The sequence below is a fragment of the Pipistrellus kuhlii genome, unplaced genomic scaffold, assembly GCF_014108245.1.
Source record: "Pipistrellus kuhlii isolate mPipKuh1 unplaced genomic scaffold, mPipKuh1.p scaffold_m20_p_80, whole genome shotgun sequence".
In the NCBI taxonomy this organism is placed as follows: domain Eukaryota; kingdom Metazoa; phylum Chordata; class Mammalia; order Chiroptera; family Vespertilionidae; genus Pipistrellus; species Pipistrellus kuhlii.
In genome coordinates, this window is record NW_023425585.1 from 453,502 (window position 1) to 469,647 (window position 16,146).

General features: G+C 53.0%; 1 protein-coding gene across 1 annotated transcript; it reads left to right on the forward strand.

The window, feature by feature from the left end:
- The first annotated feature begins 438 nt into the window (after window positions 1-438).
- On the forward strand, window positions 439-12,003 carry LOC118712037 (natural killer cell receptor 2B4). Its single transcript, XM_036425442.2, has 6 exons — window positions 439-1,044; window positions 8,194-8,541; window positions 8,607-8,885; window positions 10,035-10,139; window positions 10,490-10,569; window positions 11,983-12,003. The coding sequence occupies exons 1-6, from the start codon at window positions 987-989 to the stop codon at window positions 12,001-12,003; spliced, it is 891 nt and encodes a 296-aa protein (XP_036281335.1). The 5' UTR covers window positions 439-986.
- Window positions 12,004-16,146: the final 4,143 nt, after the last annotated feature.

Here is a 16,146-nt window from a genome sequence, read left to right on the forward strand (position 1 = left end):
ATCCAGCAAAGCTATCATTCAGAATTGAACGGCAGATAGAGCTTCACAGATCAGAAAAAGCTAAAGGAGTTCATAACCACCATACCAGTATTATATGAAATGCTAAAAGGTATTCTTTAAAAAGAGGAAAAAGAAGAAAAAAGTAAAGATATCTATCAACAAGTGAATCTAAAAGTTAAGTGAATTAAAAATCCGAGGAACAGAATAACTGGTGAATATAATAGAATCAGGGGCATAGAATGGGAGGGGACTGATAATTCTCTGGGGGAAAGAGGTGTCTGTGTGGGGGGTATGGGAAGAGACTGGACAAAAATCATACACCTATGGATTAAGACAGAGGGTGGGGAGGGGGGAGTTAAGGGCAGAGGGAGGAGTGGGGATGAGGTGGAGGGGAGCTATGGGGGGGAGGAGAAACAATAAATCTGAACAATAAAGATTTATTAAATTTTAAAAACAAACAAACGTGGATGTGAACTTGCAAAGAACGCCCAGGCCTAGTCCGGTTTTCTAGCACCAACCCTCCCCCACCCCCTGCCTCCCGCTCACCAAGGGCCCCACCTCTCAGCCACGCTCTCCCCTCCACCCCGCAGTGCGTTGGAATGGGACACCCAGGACAAAGCGGTGTGGCCCCCATGCAGGTCTCCATGTGGCCAGTGCGATGAAGAGAGCTGGGCCAGTCCTTGGCTCTGCCTTCGCAGGAAGCTGCTGGGCTGGGGAGAGGGAAGGACAAGATGGTGAGGCTGGCGTGAGTCACTGCACCCGGCCCGCTTGAAGCAATCTTGGCCAGTTCAATTGGTGGGAACTGTCAGCTGTGTGAAGGGCTGTGGCTTTCTCAGCAGCCTCGTTAGCTCTCAGTCAACCAGAAAGCCTCCAGGTGAGGAAACTGTGGCCAGACCAGCGGCAGCCGCGCACTCCCGTCCCCCTGACTGGTGACCGTGGGCCTGTGCACAGAGGCTGCAGACAGCGCCTGGCCACGGCCTGTGGGGATGCTGGGGACAGCTTTCACCTTCCTAGTCCTGTTCCTGCATGGACGGCACAGCCAAGGTGAGGAGGCCCCCTCTGCATTGGTGTGTGTGTGTGTGTGTGTGTGTGTGTGTGTGTGTGTGCATGGACTAGGGGCCAGGCCCACGGGCGTCAGGTCCTGGCCCCTCTGGGTGGTGGGGCTCCCCATGGCCATTTGGAATTGGCTGAGCACCTGCCGGGGACAGGCTGCCGGAGGGCGGTGGACCCGGAGCACAGCCTCGGACTTGGTTACCTGTGTGGTGGGAGGGGTCTTGCCTGGCCGTAAGGAGGCCAGGAAATGGCCTCTACCTGGATGCTAGTGGCTGCGGAAAGGAAAGGGCCCTGGGCTGGGGTTTCCACCAGCAGGTGGTGGTTCTGGAGTCCAGAGACCACACATCGTCCCAGAGGCAGGAGGGACGGCTGTCCTCTGCTTGGTGGCCTGGCCCTCTGGCAGCACCAAAGCCACAGGCGCCTGTGGCGGGGAGGGGGAAGGTGAGGCCACTGGGAGCTCAGAGACTCCGCCCAGAAGCCTGGGAGACTTGGAGGGCATTGTGGCGGGTACTGAGGGCACCCTGGGCATGAAGCGAGGGCACAGGCCCATGAGTGTTTGTCCAGGGCCCATGAGAAGGCTGAGCTCGGGCTGAGTGGGCAGGAGCCTGGCTTTGGGGATGAGAGTGGCAGAAGGTCGAGGGTGAGATGAGACGATGAGGCTGTGATGGGGTAAGCTCTCCCTCAGCGGCCGGCTCTGCTGGCAGCTCTGCAGCCCTGGCGGGCGGCGCTGGGTGCGGAGCACGGGCTCCGGCTAAGGAAACCCTGGCAGGGTCCTGTGGGGCGGGCCTGGTGGAGGCAGACAGAAACCACTCTTTTTTTTTTTAAATATATTTTATTGATTTTTTTTTTTTTTTACAGAGAGGAAGAGAGAGAGAGAGATAGAGTTAGAAACATCGATGAGAGAGAATCATTGATCAGATGCCTCTTGCACACCCCCTACTGGGGATGTGCCCACAACCAAGGTACATGCCCTTGACCGGAATCGAACCTGGGACCTTTTGGTCCACAGGCCGACGCTCTATCTACTGAGCTAAACCAGTTTCGGCAGAAACCACTCTTTTTAAAAATATATTTTATTGATTTTTCACAGAGAGGAAGGGAGAGGGATAGAGAGGTAGAAACATCGATGAGAGAGAAACATCAGTCAGCTGCTTCCTGCACACCCCCCACTGGTGATGTGCCCACAACCAAGGTACATGCCCTTGATGGGAATCAAACCTTCAGTTGGCAGGCCAATGTTCTATCCACTGACCCAAACCGGTCAGGGCAGAAACCACTCTTGTTTTAATTTTTAAATAGTTTGAAAAAATTTTGGAGCTCCAGAGCAATTGTAAGAAAATGCTTGTATTTCTTCACCTACCCTGTTTCCCCGAAAATAAGACAGTGTCTTATATTAATTTTTGCTCCCAAAGATGCGCTAGGTCTTATTTTCAGGGGATGTCTTATTTTTCCATGAAGAAGAATACGGTACACATTTATTGTTAAGTGAAAATAAAGGAAATTTATTACCTGGATATGGTACGGTAGTACGGTAGTTGTCAACACAAACCAGACAAACTGTGAATCCTACAGTATCAAGAATTTACTCATTTATTCAATGACAATCATGTCATCATCTTCTGGAACATCATCATAACAATCCAATTCCTGAATTTCCTGGTGAATTTCCTGTGACTCCATTTCTTTCAGAATCAGTGGACCAAATCTCTCATGTTTAGCAATAGCACTGTCTTTAAATGAGTACTTCTTGTCAAGGTAGCCTGCTCACAGTGCATTTGCAATGCAACTGTCAGTGATTTTATCCCATGAATTCTTTACCCAAGTCACAACTTCTTACAGTTTAGGTTTCACAAAGCTTCTGAGACAGAGCCTAGGGGGACCTTATTTTTGGGGGGATGCCTCATATTTCACTCAGAAGGAAACCTGTAAGTATGTCTTATTTTTGGAGGATGTTTTATTTTTGGGGAAACACGGTAGATTCACCAGTTAACATCTAATCGCCTTCGCTTCATTCCTTTTCTCTCCACTGCGCGTGTGCGTGCACTGGGAAGTGGATGCTGATGATGGCTGGTTGAGCCATCTGAGAGTAAAGCCTCTTTACTCCTAAATATGTTGGCACGTATCTTTTAGGGACAGGAATATTTCCTTATCATATGACTTCATCATATCATCACATTTAGAAAACCTAATGCTACGCCGTGGAGTAGAGGGGCCACTTGTGAAGGTGCCGCCAGCCAGCAGCCAGCAGCCGAGGGCACGCGGGCCGCACCAGGCGGACTGTCCCTCTGCCGGCCTCCGCGCCCTGCTCCTTCCTGCAGGACGTTTGTGGCGACAGCCACAGCCCCTCTTCCGGGTTTGTCAGGTGTTTCCTGTGATTCAGAGGAGCTCTTTGGCCAGGATGCCCAACAAGTGCTGTCTGTTTTCAGACCTCACCGAGGATGACGCTTTTCCGCTGATGTTTTTAGGGGGGTGGAGGGGAGGGGGTGGAGGGAGGGAGGGGATGTGAGAGGAACACCTTGGTTGGCCAGAGGACTAGTGATTGAACCTGCAACCTGGTATGAGCCCCCACCCAGAATGGAGCCGGCCACCGCGGGTGCTCAGGCCAGCGCTGCACCCACCCAGCGCCGGCCAGGACCTCGCGTTGGTTGGGTTCATTCGTCCCTTCAGGGGGCATGATGGCAGTGAGATGTTTTCTTAAAAACGTGGGTTCCTGCACAATTCAGTGACCGTGGAGGCCCTCACCCCTCCAGCTGCGCAGCCGCCCCAGGGGCTTGATGAGCCTGAGGAAGCACCTGGGTCTGGGCCCCGCCCCCTGCCCGCCGGCCCCCGCCCCCTGCCCGCAGGCCCCGCCCCCTGTGGCTCCCACCCTCAGCCTGCCCACCCGCCCCTCCCTCTGCTGGTTCCCAAACCACGAACCCACTTCCTCAGAGATGTCTTCTTCCTCCTGAAATGGCAGCCACATAGGCCAAGCCTGCTGGGCTCCTCCGCACTGCCCCCCATTCCACATGTCCCACAGCTTATCCTCTGCGGCCGATCTGTCCCTTCTTGCCTGTCCGCTCTGGTCTGTCCTCTCGCTGCAGTCTCCTCACAGGCAGACTAGCACCTGGCCAGCGAGTTTTCTGTTTCTGTGGCCCTGAGGGTGGGGACGCGCCCCTGGGTTCCTCCCATGTGCAGTGAGGACACATGTTCCTCGCATGTGCAGTGAGGACACATGATCCTCGCATGTGCAGTGAGGACACATGTTCCTCCCATGTGCAGTGAGGACACATGTTCCTCATATGTACACTGAGGGCACGTGTTCCTCGCATGTGCAGTGATCACACGTTTCCCTCCCATGTGCAGCGAGGATGCGTATTCATTTCTGAGCTCTGCGCTCTCGTGGCTCCTGGAGTTGAGTAAACTCTGCTAAGCTGCTCAGCCTCCCAGCTGCTTTTTATGGAAACAGACGCCTCCAGTAACAACAGTAAAACCGCTAGCCCTCTCAATTTCCTTCTCTCAGGTCCTGGCCCTTAATATTTCACCGTTTTTTGGCCCTAGCTGGTTGGGCTGAGTGGATCGAGCATTGACCTGCAGACTGAGGGTCCTGGGTTCGATTCCAGTCAAGTGCACATGCCCGGGTTTCGGGCTTGATGCCCAGGTTGGATATGCAGGAGGCAGCCAATCAATGTTTCTCATCATTGATGTTTCTATCTCTCTCTCTCCCTTTCTCTCTGAAATCAATAAAAGAAATATATATATTTTTTAAATAAAGAAAGTTAGGTCAGAGTGTGTCTTACATCTTAAAACAAAAACAAAACAAACAAACAAAAAGCTTTCTTATAAAATTCCCCTCACCATTTCATTAGCTCTCTGATGCCTTCAACAAATGTCCTTATATTTTGCCCATTTTTCTTCTTATTCTTAGTGGGAGTGTTGGTTAGCATGTCTCTACCTGGTCTTCTGTGATCAGATTAAAACTCCTTGGGTGGCCCCTTATCTCAGGCACTAGCGTGTGCTGTGGGACCAGGTCATCCTGGTCCCAGATGCCGGATTCCGGGGCCAGGACCCGTGCTGACACAGGAAGAGGTCCGGGCTCCTCAGGGCTCTGGGACAGTGGGAACAGTGCAGACGGAACACCCAACCCTTTCTAGAAGCTTATTCATGACTGTCCATTCCCAAGGGGCCTGTGTGCAGGGCTGGGCGTGCTGCCCGCTCTTAGGTGTAAAGGGTCTGAGGGCCACGGAGACGGCCAGGCAGGCCCAGGCTGCTCCCAGTGTGGTGACAGGCAGATTCCCTTCGTGTGCATCAACCTCAGGGTCACCACCAAAGGAACAGATTCTATTGACCTCTTGTCTCTATAGCCTCATTTAACAGATCTGTTCCTACCGATAGCCGTCTCCTAACCTCTCCTCCAAAACTCTGACCCCCTCCAGCCCACCCAGGCAGGCTGGCTTTCCTGCCTCATTGGCGATGTGAGAACTCTCCTGCCCACACGGCCACGGGGACGGCCCTGCTCTTCCCCACTGGCTGCTCTGTGAGGCGGGGGCACCCTCCTGTGCAACAGGTCCCACCCTGAACCGGGCAGGAGCTGGAGGTGCCCGGGCAGGAGCTGGGGGTTCCCGGGCAGGAGCTGGGGGTGCCCTGTCAGGAGCTGGGGGTTCCCGGGCAGGAGCTGGGGGTGCCCCGTCAGGAGCTGGGGGTGCCCGGGCAGGAGCTGGGAGGTGCCCAGGCAGAAGCTGGGAGGTGCCCCGTCAGGAGCTGGGGGTGCCCGGGCAGTGTATTTTTATTCTTGCCTTTCCATTTTTTTCCTACTGAGTAATACTTGTGGAGACCTTCCAGTGACTGAAAACCTGGCAAATAGGAATCAAGAAGGACCAGTTTGTTGCACCAACTTCTCCGGGGGGGAGAGAGGGAGGGGGTAGGAGCCCAGCTCTGTGGGAGGGCAAGGAGGGCGCTGGGAAATCGGTGTGGAGTTCGTCTTTCTTGGTCTGACTATTCAGAATGTGGTGTAATGGTCACCACTGGTCACCCATGGTCCCCCTGCAGGGGCCGTCACATCAGATAGAATGTTTATTTAGAGCACATGTGTCAAACACAAGGCCCGCAGGCCAAATCCGTCCCCCCAGGCCTTGCAATGTGGCCCCCACCGCACTGTCATCACTGCACTCCGCTGCGTTTCCATCACAATGACAGTTTATGACTGTTCAGTAAACCATTCGGCCCTCGATTTAGGCTGGATTTTAGATTTTGGCCCCTTCTCTGATTGAGTTCGACACCCCTAATTTAGAGCATTGTAGTTAAGAATTCACCCTCCAGCCCAAGCTGGTTTGGCTCAGTGGATAGAGTGTTGGCCTGCAGAAGGGTGCCAGGATTGATTCCAGATTATGGGCTCAATCCCCAGTAGGGGGAATGCAAGAGGCAGCCAATCAATGATTCTCTGTCATCACTGATGTTTCTATTTCTCTTTCTCTCTCCCTCTCCCTTCCTCTCTGAAATCAATAAAAAACAACAACTATCTAATAAAATAGTAATATACAAACTAACAACCACTTTACAACACCCACAAGCCACGCCCACCAGCCAATCAGAGCGAGTATGCAAATTAACCCAACCAAGATGGCTGCGGCCACAGAGAGTAGGAGGGAGGCTTGGGTTTCCCAGGCAATGGAGGAAGCCAAGCTTTCCACCTGCCCTAGCTGGCCTAGGCCTCGACTAAAGGCTACAAAGTTTCAATTATAGAAGGTAAGGAAATCCAAACAGAAATGTAGGCAGCCACAGAGCAAGTAAGGAGGCTTGGCTCTACTCCAGGCTACAAAGTTTCAATTGTAGAAGATAAATAAACCCCAGATACCAGGGCTTCTGCTTCAGTTGCCACGGGGCGTGGCTGGCCTCCAAACCACCACAGGGCCCTTGCTCAGGCTGCCTCACACTCCAAGGAACCAACATCTTGATCCGGGACACCCTTCAGGGGAACCAGCCGGCCTCCACCCATGCACCAGGCCTCTATCCTATCTAATAAAAAATTAATATGCAGATTGACCATCACTCCAACACACAAGAAGGCTTCCCCCATGTGGTCAAAGATGGCTGCCCTCATATGGACACAAGATGGTCACCATAAGATGGCCAGCAGGGGAGGGCAGTTGGGAGGCACCAGGCTTGCAAGGGAGGGCAGTTGGGAGGACCAGTCCTGCCAGGAAGGACAGTTGGAGGTGATCAACCCTGCAGGGAGGGCAGTTAGGGGTGACCTGGCTGGCAGAGGAGCAGTTAGACATCAATCAGGCTTGCAGGCAGAGGCAGTTAGGGGCAATCAGGAAGGCAGGCAGGTGAGCAGTTGGAAGCCAGCATCTGGATTGTGAGAGGGATGTCCGACTGCCCATGGGATCAGGCCTAAACGGGCAGTCAGACATCCCTCGAGGGGTCCCAGATGGGAGAGGGTGCAGGCCGATCTGAGGAACACCCCTCCCCCGGCCCCGGGCACAAATTTCATGCACCGGGCCTCTAGTCTATAATAATAAAAGCGTAATGTGCTCATTAGACCAGACTACCTTCCAGAGGAAGCTGGGCTGTGAGGAAAGCCTGGGTCCCGGTGCCAGAGGGAAGCTGGTGCCGGCAGCGGGGAAGGAAGGCCTAGTCTTGCACAGATTGTGCTTCAGGCCTCTAGTAAATAAATAAGAGAATTCAGCCCTCGCTGGTTTGGCTCAGTGGATAGAGGACCCACGTTCGATTCTGGTCAAGGGCACATGCCTGCCTGGGTTGCAGGCTCCATCGCCAGTAGGAGGTGGACAGAAGGCAGATGATCAATGATTCTCTCTCATCACTGATGTTGCTATCTCTCCGTTCCTCTCTGAAATCAATGAAAATATATTAAAATTCACCTTCTAAAGGCAAATTGACTGTTGCAGGCTCATCTTTCTCACTGATAATTAGGGTTGTGACTTTAAGTTCTTTCTAAGTCTGTTTCCTCGCTTGTCAGATGGGGCCGCTGCGCAGTGAAAGGTTCACAGCTGCAGAGCCTTTCCACCTGCTGGCGTGCTGAGCTCAGGGCTCCCTCTCCTCTGGGCGGGCAGAGGGGCCAGTGAGCAGGTGGGCGCTCAGGCTCAGGCTCAGGGAAGTCAGGCCGCTGCCCCCTTGCTGAGGCCCGGCTCCGCTCTGTCGCAGCCGCTGCCTCTTGCCCGGGAGCCTGGCCAACGGGTGAAGCTGTGGTGAGGCGCTCTGGCACGTCATTCCACTTGGGGCCCAGCGACACCCCGACAGCAGTGAGCTCCTTGGAATGGAAGGCACAGCTGTGCTCAGAGGAACGCACTCGCGTGCTGTTCAGCTGGAGGGCCAATGGCAGCTCCGAAGGGGAGCACTGGGACTCCGGCCGCCACAGGCTCCGCCTCAGCACCAGCCCGCCCAGTCTCCTCTTCGAGGCCGCGCAGCAGGACGACAGCGGCACCTACTCCTTGGAGGTCATCAGCGAGGCGGGCGCCATCAGGATCCACTGCTTCCTCGTGTCCGTGCTGGGTGAGTGCCCCCACTCGCAAGCGGGCGGGGCCTGAAGGCCTGCCTGACCGAACCTCTGCTTCCAGACCCCGTGCGGCAGCCCGAGCTGCGGCTGCTGGAGCAGAGGGCGGCCCCGGGCGGCAGGTGCCAGGTGACTCTGAACTGCTCGGCCTCCGGAGGCGGCGATGTGGCCTACACCTGGTCCAGAGGGGGCCAGGCCATCCCGCCGCCCAGGAGCCCCTTCCGCCTGGAGGAGCAGATCCGGGCGGGCGGCCTGCACACATACACCTGCAACGCCAGCAATGCGGTCAGCTGGGCCAGCCGGAGCCTCCAGCTAGGCCCGGGCTGCGGGAGCGCTGGCCACAGTGAGTGCCCTCGGGGCTGGGCGCGGAGGGTGTGGGCCGGGGCAGGCTCAGGAGCAGGAGCCAGGAGGTCTGGGAGCCCTTCGCCAGGGTCCTGGCCTCAGGCGCACAGGTCCGGCAGCCAAGCCGCCTGGAGCTGGGAGAATTCGTCCCCATCAAGAACCTCCTGGAAGTCTCTTCCTTCCCACAGGAAGCCCTCGTTGTCTGGGGAGGGACAGCCAGTCTGGCTGTGAGCTGTTTTCTTCTTTGGCTGCTGGACGCTTCCCCCTCAGGGGCCGCCTGCCCCTGCCCTGTGGTCCCAGAGCAGTGCCGGGGCTGGTGGCTCAGACGGGCACTGGGCAGAGGCACTGTGCTTCCCGGAGAGTCACCCGGGCCACTTTGCACCGCTTTTTCTTGGGTAAATCAGACCTAATGTGATGTCAGCATGGATTCACAGGGTGTGAGGGTAAGACCCGCCTGCACCCTGTCTTTAAGGAACTTACAGCCAAACAGGGGCACAGAGTAAGCTCTCCCGGCACACCGACACGAAAGCTGACGCGCGGGCACACTGGGCAGCTCCTGCAAATGCCTGGCAGGCTGCTGTTCAGGCACAGCGAGGCCCTGTCTGTGAGGGCCTCGTGGGCAGCATCTGGGCTGCCCTCCTTCCCTGCATGGCCGCTCGGCACTGCCCTTGGCTGCGGGACAGGCCCTGGCACGGACGTCCCGCGGGGAGAGCAGAGGTCGCAGAAGGCGGTGGAGGCAGCCTGGCAGGAGCGGACATGCTTATCGCGGTAAAATGAAGGAAAGGGTCTGGGTGACAGTGACTGAGCTGGGATCTGTCCGCTGTTACTGCTTGCTGTGTAGGTACATTGTCTCCTCCTGTGAGAAAACAGGCCCAGAGAGGCTGAGGAGCTTGCCCAAGGGCACAGAGCTTAGCGTCAGCACCTGATTCCGAGTCCCCTGCTCCAGTGTCACTGGGTGGCCTTCCAGTGGAGCAGGGAGACACCTCTGACCTGAGTTCACAGGAGTGAGAGCAGCACCCCAGCGAGGGGGGGGGGGGGGAGTGGTCACTGCAGCAGGCAGGGAGGCAGGGAGGCAAGGAGGCAGGGAGGCAGGGAGGCAGGGAGGCAGGGAGAAGGCGAGTCCTCACGCCCATGTCTCCGTCTCCCTCAGAGCTCGGCCTCCTGCCCCTTTTGATGATCATCCTGGTTCCCATACTCACGCTGCTCAGCACCCTCACCTGCGTCTGCATGTGGAGAAGGGGGAGGAAGCTGGCAGGTAAGGGGAGGGGCCCTAGGACAGGCTGCCTGACCGCCTCTCCACACCAGAGGGACATGCCCGCGTCAGGGAGGGAACGCAATGGCTGCTCCGGGTCTCGCTGGGGGGAGGGGGTGCGGGGTGCGGGGGAAGATGTACATGGCCTGATCCCTAGCAGCAGCTTTACTGGCTGTGGCTGGTTTGGGGGAAACTATCAGGCAGGTGCTGCCTTGAGCTCTTTGAGTAACCCTCCTCCCTTCTAGAACCTTCCTCAGAGTCTCGCCACCTTGAACGAGGGTGGATGCTGGGAGCTAGCGCCTGCCCGTCCCCCCCGGAGGTCTCTGCAGCTCTGCTCTGCTTCCCTCCCCCAGAGCCCGGCCCAGAGGAGGCGCTGACCGTTTATGAAAATGTCCGCAGCCCACCCATCGGGAGCGGCCAGGTGCGGCCCGAGGTGAGTCCTTCCGGATGTGTCCTAGGAGCATGGCCCTGCCCATCAGGGGCCCGAGAGCCCGCTGCTGCCTCCGAGTGGCCTCAGCCCATCTCAGTCCCTCTCAGGTCCTAGCTCTGGCAGCGGGTGGACAGAGAGAACTGGGGGGAGATGATGAGATGAGGCTCGGTACATGAAATTCGTGCATGGGGGTGTGGGTGGGGGTGTCCCTCAGCCCAGCCTGCACCCTCTCCAATCTGGGACCCCTTGAGGGATGTCTGACTACCCATTTAGAGTTGATCCCAGTGGACACATCTTCCCAAAGAAGAGGGAAATGGGAATGTGAAGAACAGTGTTAGCATTTAGCTCCACAGAATCACAAACACATAAAATATGGGATTGGGCCTAAACAGGCAGTCGGACATCCCTCTCACAATCCAGGACTGCTAGCTCCCAATTGCTCGCCTGCCTGCTTTCCTGATTGCCCCTAACCACTTCTGCCTGCCAGCCGGATCACCCCCTAACCACTCCCATGCCAGCCTGATTGACGTCTAACTGCTCCCCTGCCAGCCTGTTTGCCCCCAACTTCCCTCCTCTGCTAGCCTGGTCACCCCTAACTGCTCTCCCCTGCAGGGTTGATTGCCTCCAACTGCTCTCACTTGCAGGCCTGGTCCCTCCCAACTGCCCTCCCCTGCTGGCTATCTTGTGGTGGCCATCTTATGTCCACATGGTGGCAGGATCTTTGACCACATGAGGGCAGCCATATTGTGTGTTGGAATGATGGTCAATCTGCATATTACTCTTTTATTAGATAGGATAGAGGCCTGGTGTATAGGTGGGGCCAGCTGGTTTGCCCTGAAGGGTGTCCTGATTCAGGGTGGGGGTTCCCTTGGAGCATGGGGCAGCCTGGGCAAGGGGCCTGTGGCAGTTTGCAGGCCAGCCATGCCCCCTGCGACCCAAGTGGAGGCCTTGGTATCTGGGGTTTATTTCTCTTCTACAATTGAAACTGTAGCCTGGAGCAGAGCCAAGCCTCCTACTCACTCAGTGGCTGCCACCATTTCTGTTTGGATTGGTTTACCTTCTATAATTGAAACTTTGTAGCCTTAATCAGAGGCTTGGGCAGGCCAGGTTTTATGGAAGGCTTGGCTTCTTCCATCACCTGGGAAACCCAAACCTCCCTCCTGCTTTCTCTGTGGCTGCCACCATCTTGATTGGGTTAATTTGCATACTTGCTCTGATTGTCTTGTGGGCGTGTCTGATGGGTATGGCTTGTGGGTGCAGCGGAGTGATGGTTAATTAGCATATTACTCTTTTATTATAATGCTAATATTAGAGAGGAAGGGAGAGGGAGAGAAACATCAATGATAGGAATCATCAATCTGAGGAAAAACCAAGATGGCAGCATAGGTAAACACCTGAACTTGGTGCCTCTCACAGCAACTTCACAACTACAACTAAAAGACAAAACAGACATCATCTAGAACCACAGGAAGGCTGGCTGAGTGGAAATTCTACAACTAGAAGGGAAGAGAAAAGCACACTGAGACTCAGGGGAGCTGTGGAAGTAAAGTGCAGAGGTACGGAGGTGCATGTGTGCGTGGAGGGGGCTGGCAACTGAGGATGCGGCTGGCTTTTTCAATCCGCAGGGAGACACAAGCTCCCAACTGCTCTGAACTCCGGTTCTGGGTAAGACTCTGGGGACCCAGACTCATATGGGGAGAAACTGGACTGTCTGGGAGCAGTGGAACTCAAGAGCAGCTTTCTCTCAGAGGTGCTTGCAGTGATTACCAAGAGACACTGAGACCCCAGGGCCTCTTAGGGAAGAGCTGATGGGAATCCATTGCTGTTTGCTCCACCCTGAGACTCTGCCCCATTCTAGCTGTGTGCAGAGGCTTTTGCATATGAATGACGTGGTCCTTTGAAATATAAACTTACCTAATAAACTGCAGCTAAGTCAGAAAGACCCAGAACATCCAAAAGAAGGCCTTAAGCCCCACAGCAGCTTGCATTGCTTCACAGCTGGGCCTCATCTGGGCACCTCCAAACCCAAACAAAGAAGAGGAATCTGCAGATCTCTATGTTGTTCCTGTTGGGTGGCCTCAGGCAGAGACTAAATTATCACCTCCTTGGAGATCCAAGAGCCAGTGTACCCAAGGGTCAGAGTAGGACCATCCAGATTACAACTCCTCAGATCCATAAGGGACACACTCAGGGGGCAGACTCAATGAGCACCAAAGACCCACTAAAGCAAGTCTTGCCCCATAAGGGTGTCTCCAGTACAGAAGTCCATCCATCACAGACACAGTTGATCCTCACAGCCAACTGGCCTGGAGGTCAATTCCTCCCAGTGATACCGACAACAATCAAGGCTTACCTACAACAAGACTGTGCCCACAGCCCACAAAGGGGTGCACCAAGAGTGTCCAACTCAAGTAACTGGGGAGGCTGAGCTACTGGGCCCCACAGGACACCTTGCACACAAAGCCACTCAAAGAAGCAGCCAAAATGCAGAGACAAAGAAACAGATCACAAATGAAAGAAATGGAGGAAAGCAAACTACTGGATATATCAATAGAATTCAAAACCATGGTTATAAGGTTTTTCAAAAATTTTCTAGAAAAGGCCAATAAATTTAGTGAGACCCTCGAGGATATGAAAAAAGACCAACTAAAAATTAAGCATAAACTAACTGAAATAAAAAATAATATTCATAGATCTAACAGTAGACTAGACTCTAGAGTAGGGGTGTCGAACTCAATCAGAGAAGGGGCCAAAATCTAAAATCCAGCCTAAATCGCGGGCCGAATGGTTTACTGAACAGTCATAAACTGTCATTGTGATGGAAACGCAGCGGAGTGCAGTGATGACAGCGCGGTGCAGGCCACATTGCAAGGCCTGGTGGGACGGATTTGGCCCGCGGGCCTTGTGTTTGACACTTGTGCTCTAGAGGATTGCAAGAATCAAGTCAAAGATTTGAAATACAAAGAAGCAAAAAACACCCAACTGGAAAAGCAAAAAGAAAAAAGAATCCAAGAGAAACCAAGATGGTGGCAAAAGTAAACAATGTAACTGCCACCTCACACAACAATTCAAAACTACAACTAAAAGACAAAAGGTCTATCACCCAGAACCACAGGAAAGCTGGCTGAATGGAAATCTTAAAACTTAAAACAGGAGGAAAAAGAAAGGAGCACAAATACTGAAAAGCTGAGGGACAGAGGTGCACAAATCAGGCTGATGGCAGGCAACTGGGCACGTGGCTTTTTTCCAACCCAAAGGGAAACAAGCTCCCAATCACTTTGAAATCCAATTTCTGGAGACACGAGGAGGCCCCAGACGCCTACAGGGAGAAGCTGGTCTGTCAGCCATCGGGTCCCAATGTGAGGGTGACTTTTTTGCAGAGGTGTGCGCAGCAATCATTGTTTACTGTGCTGGAGCGCAGGACATGGGGACTTGGAAACGCAGAAAGGTAGAGAAGGCTGATGGCAGCCATTGCTGTTTGCCATGCCCCAGCCTAGTGATGCCCTGAGACCCCGCCCTACACAATCTACAAACCCTCCCAGGCTCCACACAGTAGCTTTTGCATATAAATGGCCTGCCCTGTGGCAGCTTAACGAAATAAACTGCAACTCTAGTCAGACTGCTCCAAAACCGCCAAATCCCAAGCAAAGAGGAGAAAACTGTAGTTCTTGCTGTAACTCCTACTTGGTGGCCTCAGACAGTAGCTGACCTTCACCCCATTGGAGATCCAGAAACTAGTGTATCTAGTGGTCAGTGTGAAACAACACCAGATTTCAACTACTCTTATAAGGGACACATTCAAGAGGCAGACTCAGTAAGCACCAAAGCCCTACGCCTACGCCGCAGGGGTCTTCAAACTACGGCCCGCGGGCCACATGCGGCCCGCAGAGGAGTCTGACCCGGCCCGCCAGGTTTTTTGGGCAGTGAGCGCAGCCGAGGTGTTACAGTAGGAATTAGTAGTTCATATAGTCCGGCCCTCCAGCTCTCTGAGGGACCGTGATCTGGCCCCCACTTTAAAAAGTTTGAGGACCCCTGCCCTACGGGAACAAGTCCTCCCCCAGAAAAGTCTCCAGCACAGATATTCTTCCATTATAGACACAGCGGATGCTCACAGCCAATTGGACTGAAGGTAAATTCCTCCCAGTGACACCAACATCACTCAAGACTTTACTACAACAAGGCTATATACACAGTCCACAAAGGGGTGCACTAAGAGTGTCCATCTCAGATAACTGGGAGGCTGACTCACTGAACCATATAGGATACCCAGCACACAAAGCTACCCTACCAACTCAGGGATACAGCAAAAATGAGGAGACAAGGAAACAGATCACAAATGAAAGAAATGGAGGAAAACAAATGACTGGACATAGAGTTCAAAACCACGGTTATAAGGTTTTTGAAGAATTTCCTAGAAAAAGCTGATAAATTTAATGAGATATGATTAGGGACCAACTAGAAATTAAACATACACTGACTAAAATAAAAAATATTATACAGAGACCCAACAGCAGATTAGAGGAATGCAAGAATTAAGTCAAAGATTTGGAATACAAAGAGGCAAAGGACACTCCTCTGGAGACAGCAAGAAGAGAAGAGAATCCAGAAAGTTGAAGATAGTGTAAGAAGCCTCTGGGACAACTTCAAGTGTACCAATATCAGAATTATGGGGGTGCCAGAAGAAGAGAGAGAGCAAGACACTGAAAACCTATTTAAACAAATAATGACTGAAAACTTCCCCAACCCAATGAAAGAAATAGACTTACAAGTCCACAAGCACACAGAACCCCAAACAAAAGGAATCCAAAGAGGACCACACCAAGACACATCATAATTAAAATGCCAAGAGCAAAAGACAAAGAGAGAATCTTCCAAGCAGCAAGAGAAAAACAGTTAGTTACCTAATAAGTAAAGAAGCATCCATATGATTATCAGCTGATTTCTCAACAGAAACTATGCAGGCCAGACAGGAGTGGCAAGAAATATTCAAAGTGATAAATATCAAGAACCTACAACCAAGATTTCTCTACCCAGCAAAGCTATCATTCAGAATTGAAGGGCAGATAAAAAGCTTCACAGAGAAGAAAAAGCTAAAGGAGTTCATCACCACCAAACCAGTATTATATGAAATGCTGAAAGGTGTTCTTTAAAAAGAAGAAAAAGAAGAAAAAAGTAAAGATAAAAATTATGAACAACAAATACATAACTATTAACATGTAAATCTAAAAGTCAAGTGAATTAAAAATCTGATGAACAGAATAAACTGGTGAATATAATAGAATCAGGGGCATAGAATGGGAGGAGATTGATAATTCTCAAGGGGAAAGGGGTGTCTGTGTGGGAGATACAGGAAGAGACTGGACAAAAATCATACACCTATGGGTGAGGACAGCGAGGGGGAGGCAAAGGCAGAAGGTGGGGTGGAGACTGGGTGCAGGGGAGCTATGAGGGGGGAAAAAGGGAGAAACAATTGTAATAATCTGAACAATAAAGATTTATTAAATTTAAAAAAAGGAATCCAAAAAAATATGAAGATAGTGTAAGGAGCCTCTAGGACAACTTCAAGCGTGCCAACATCAG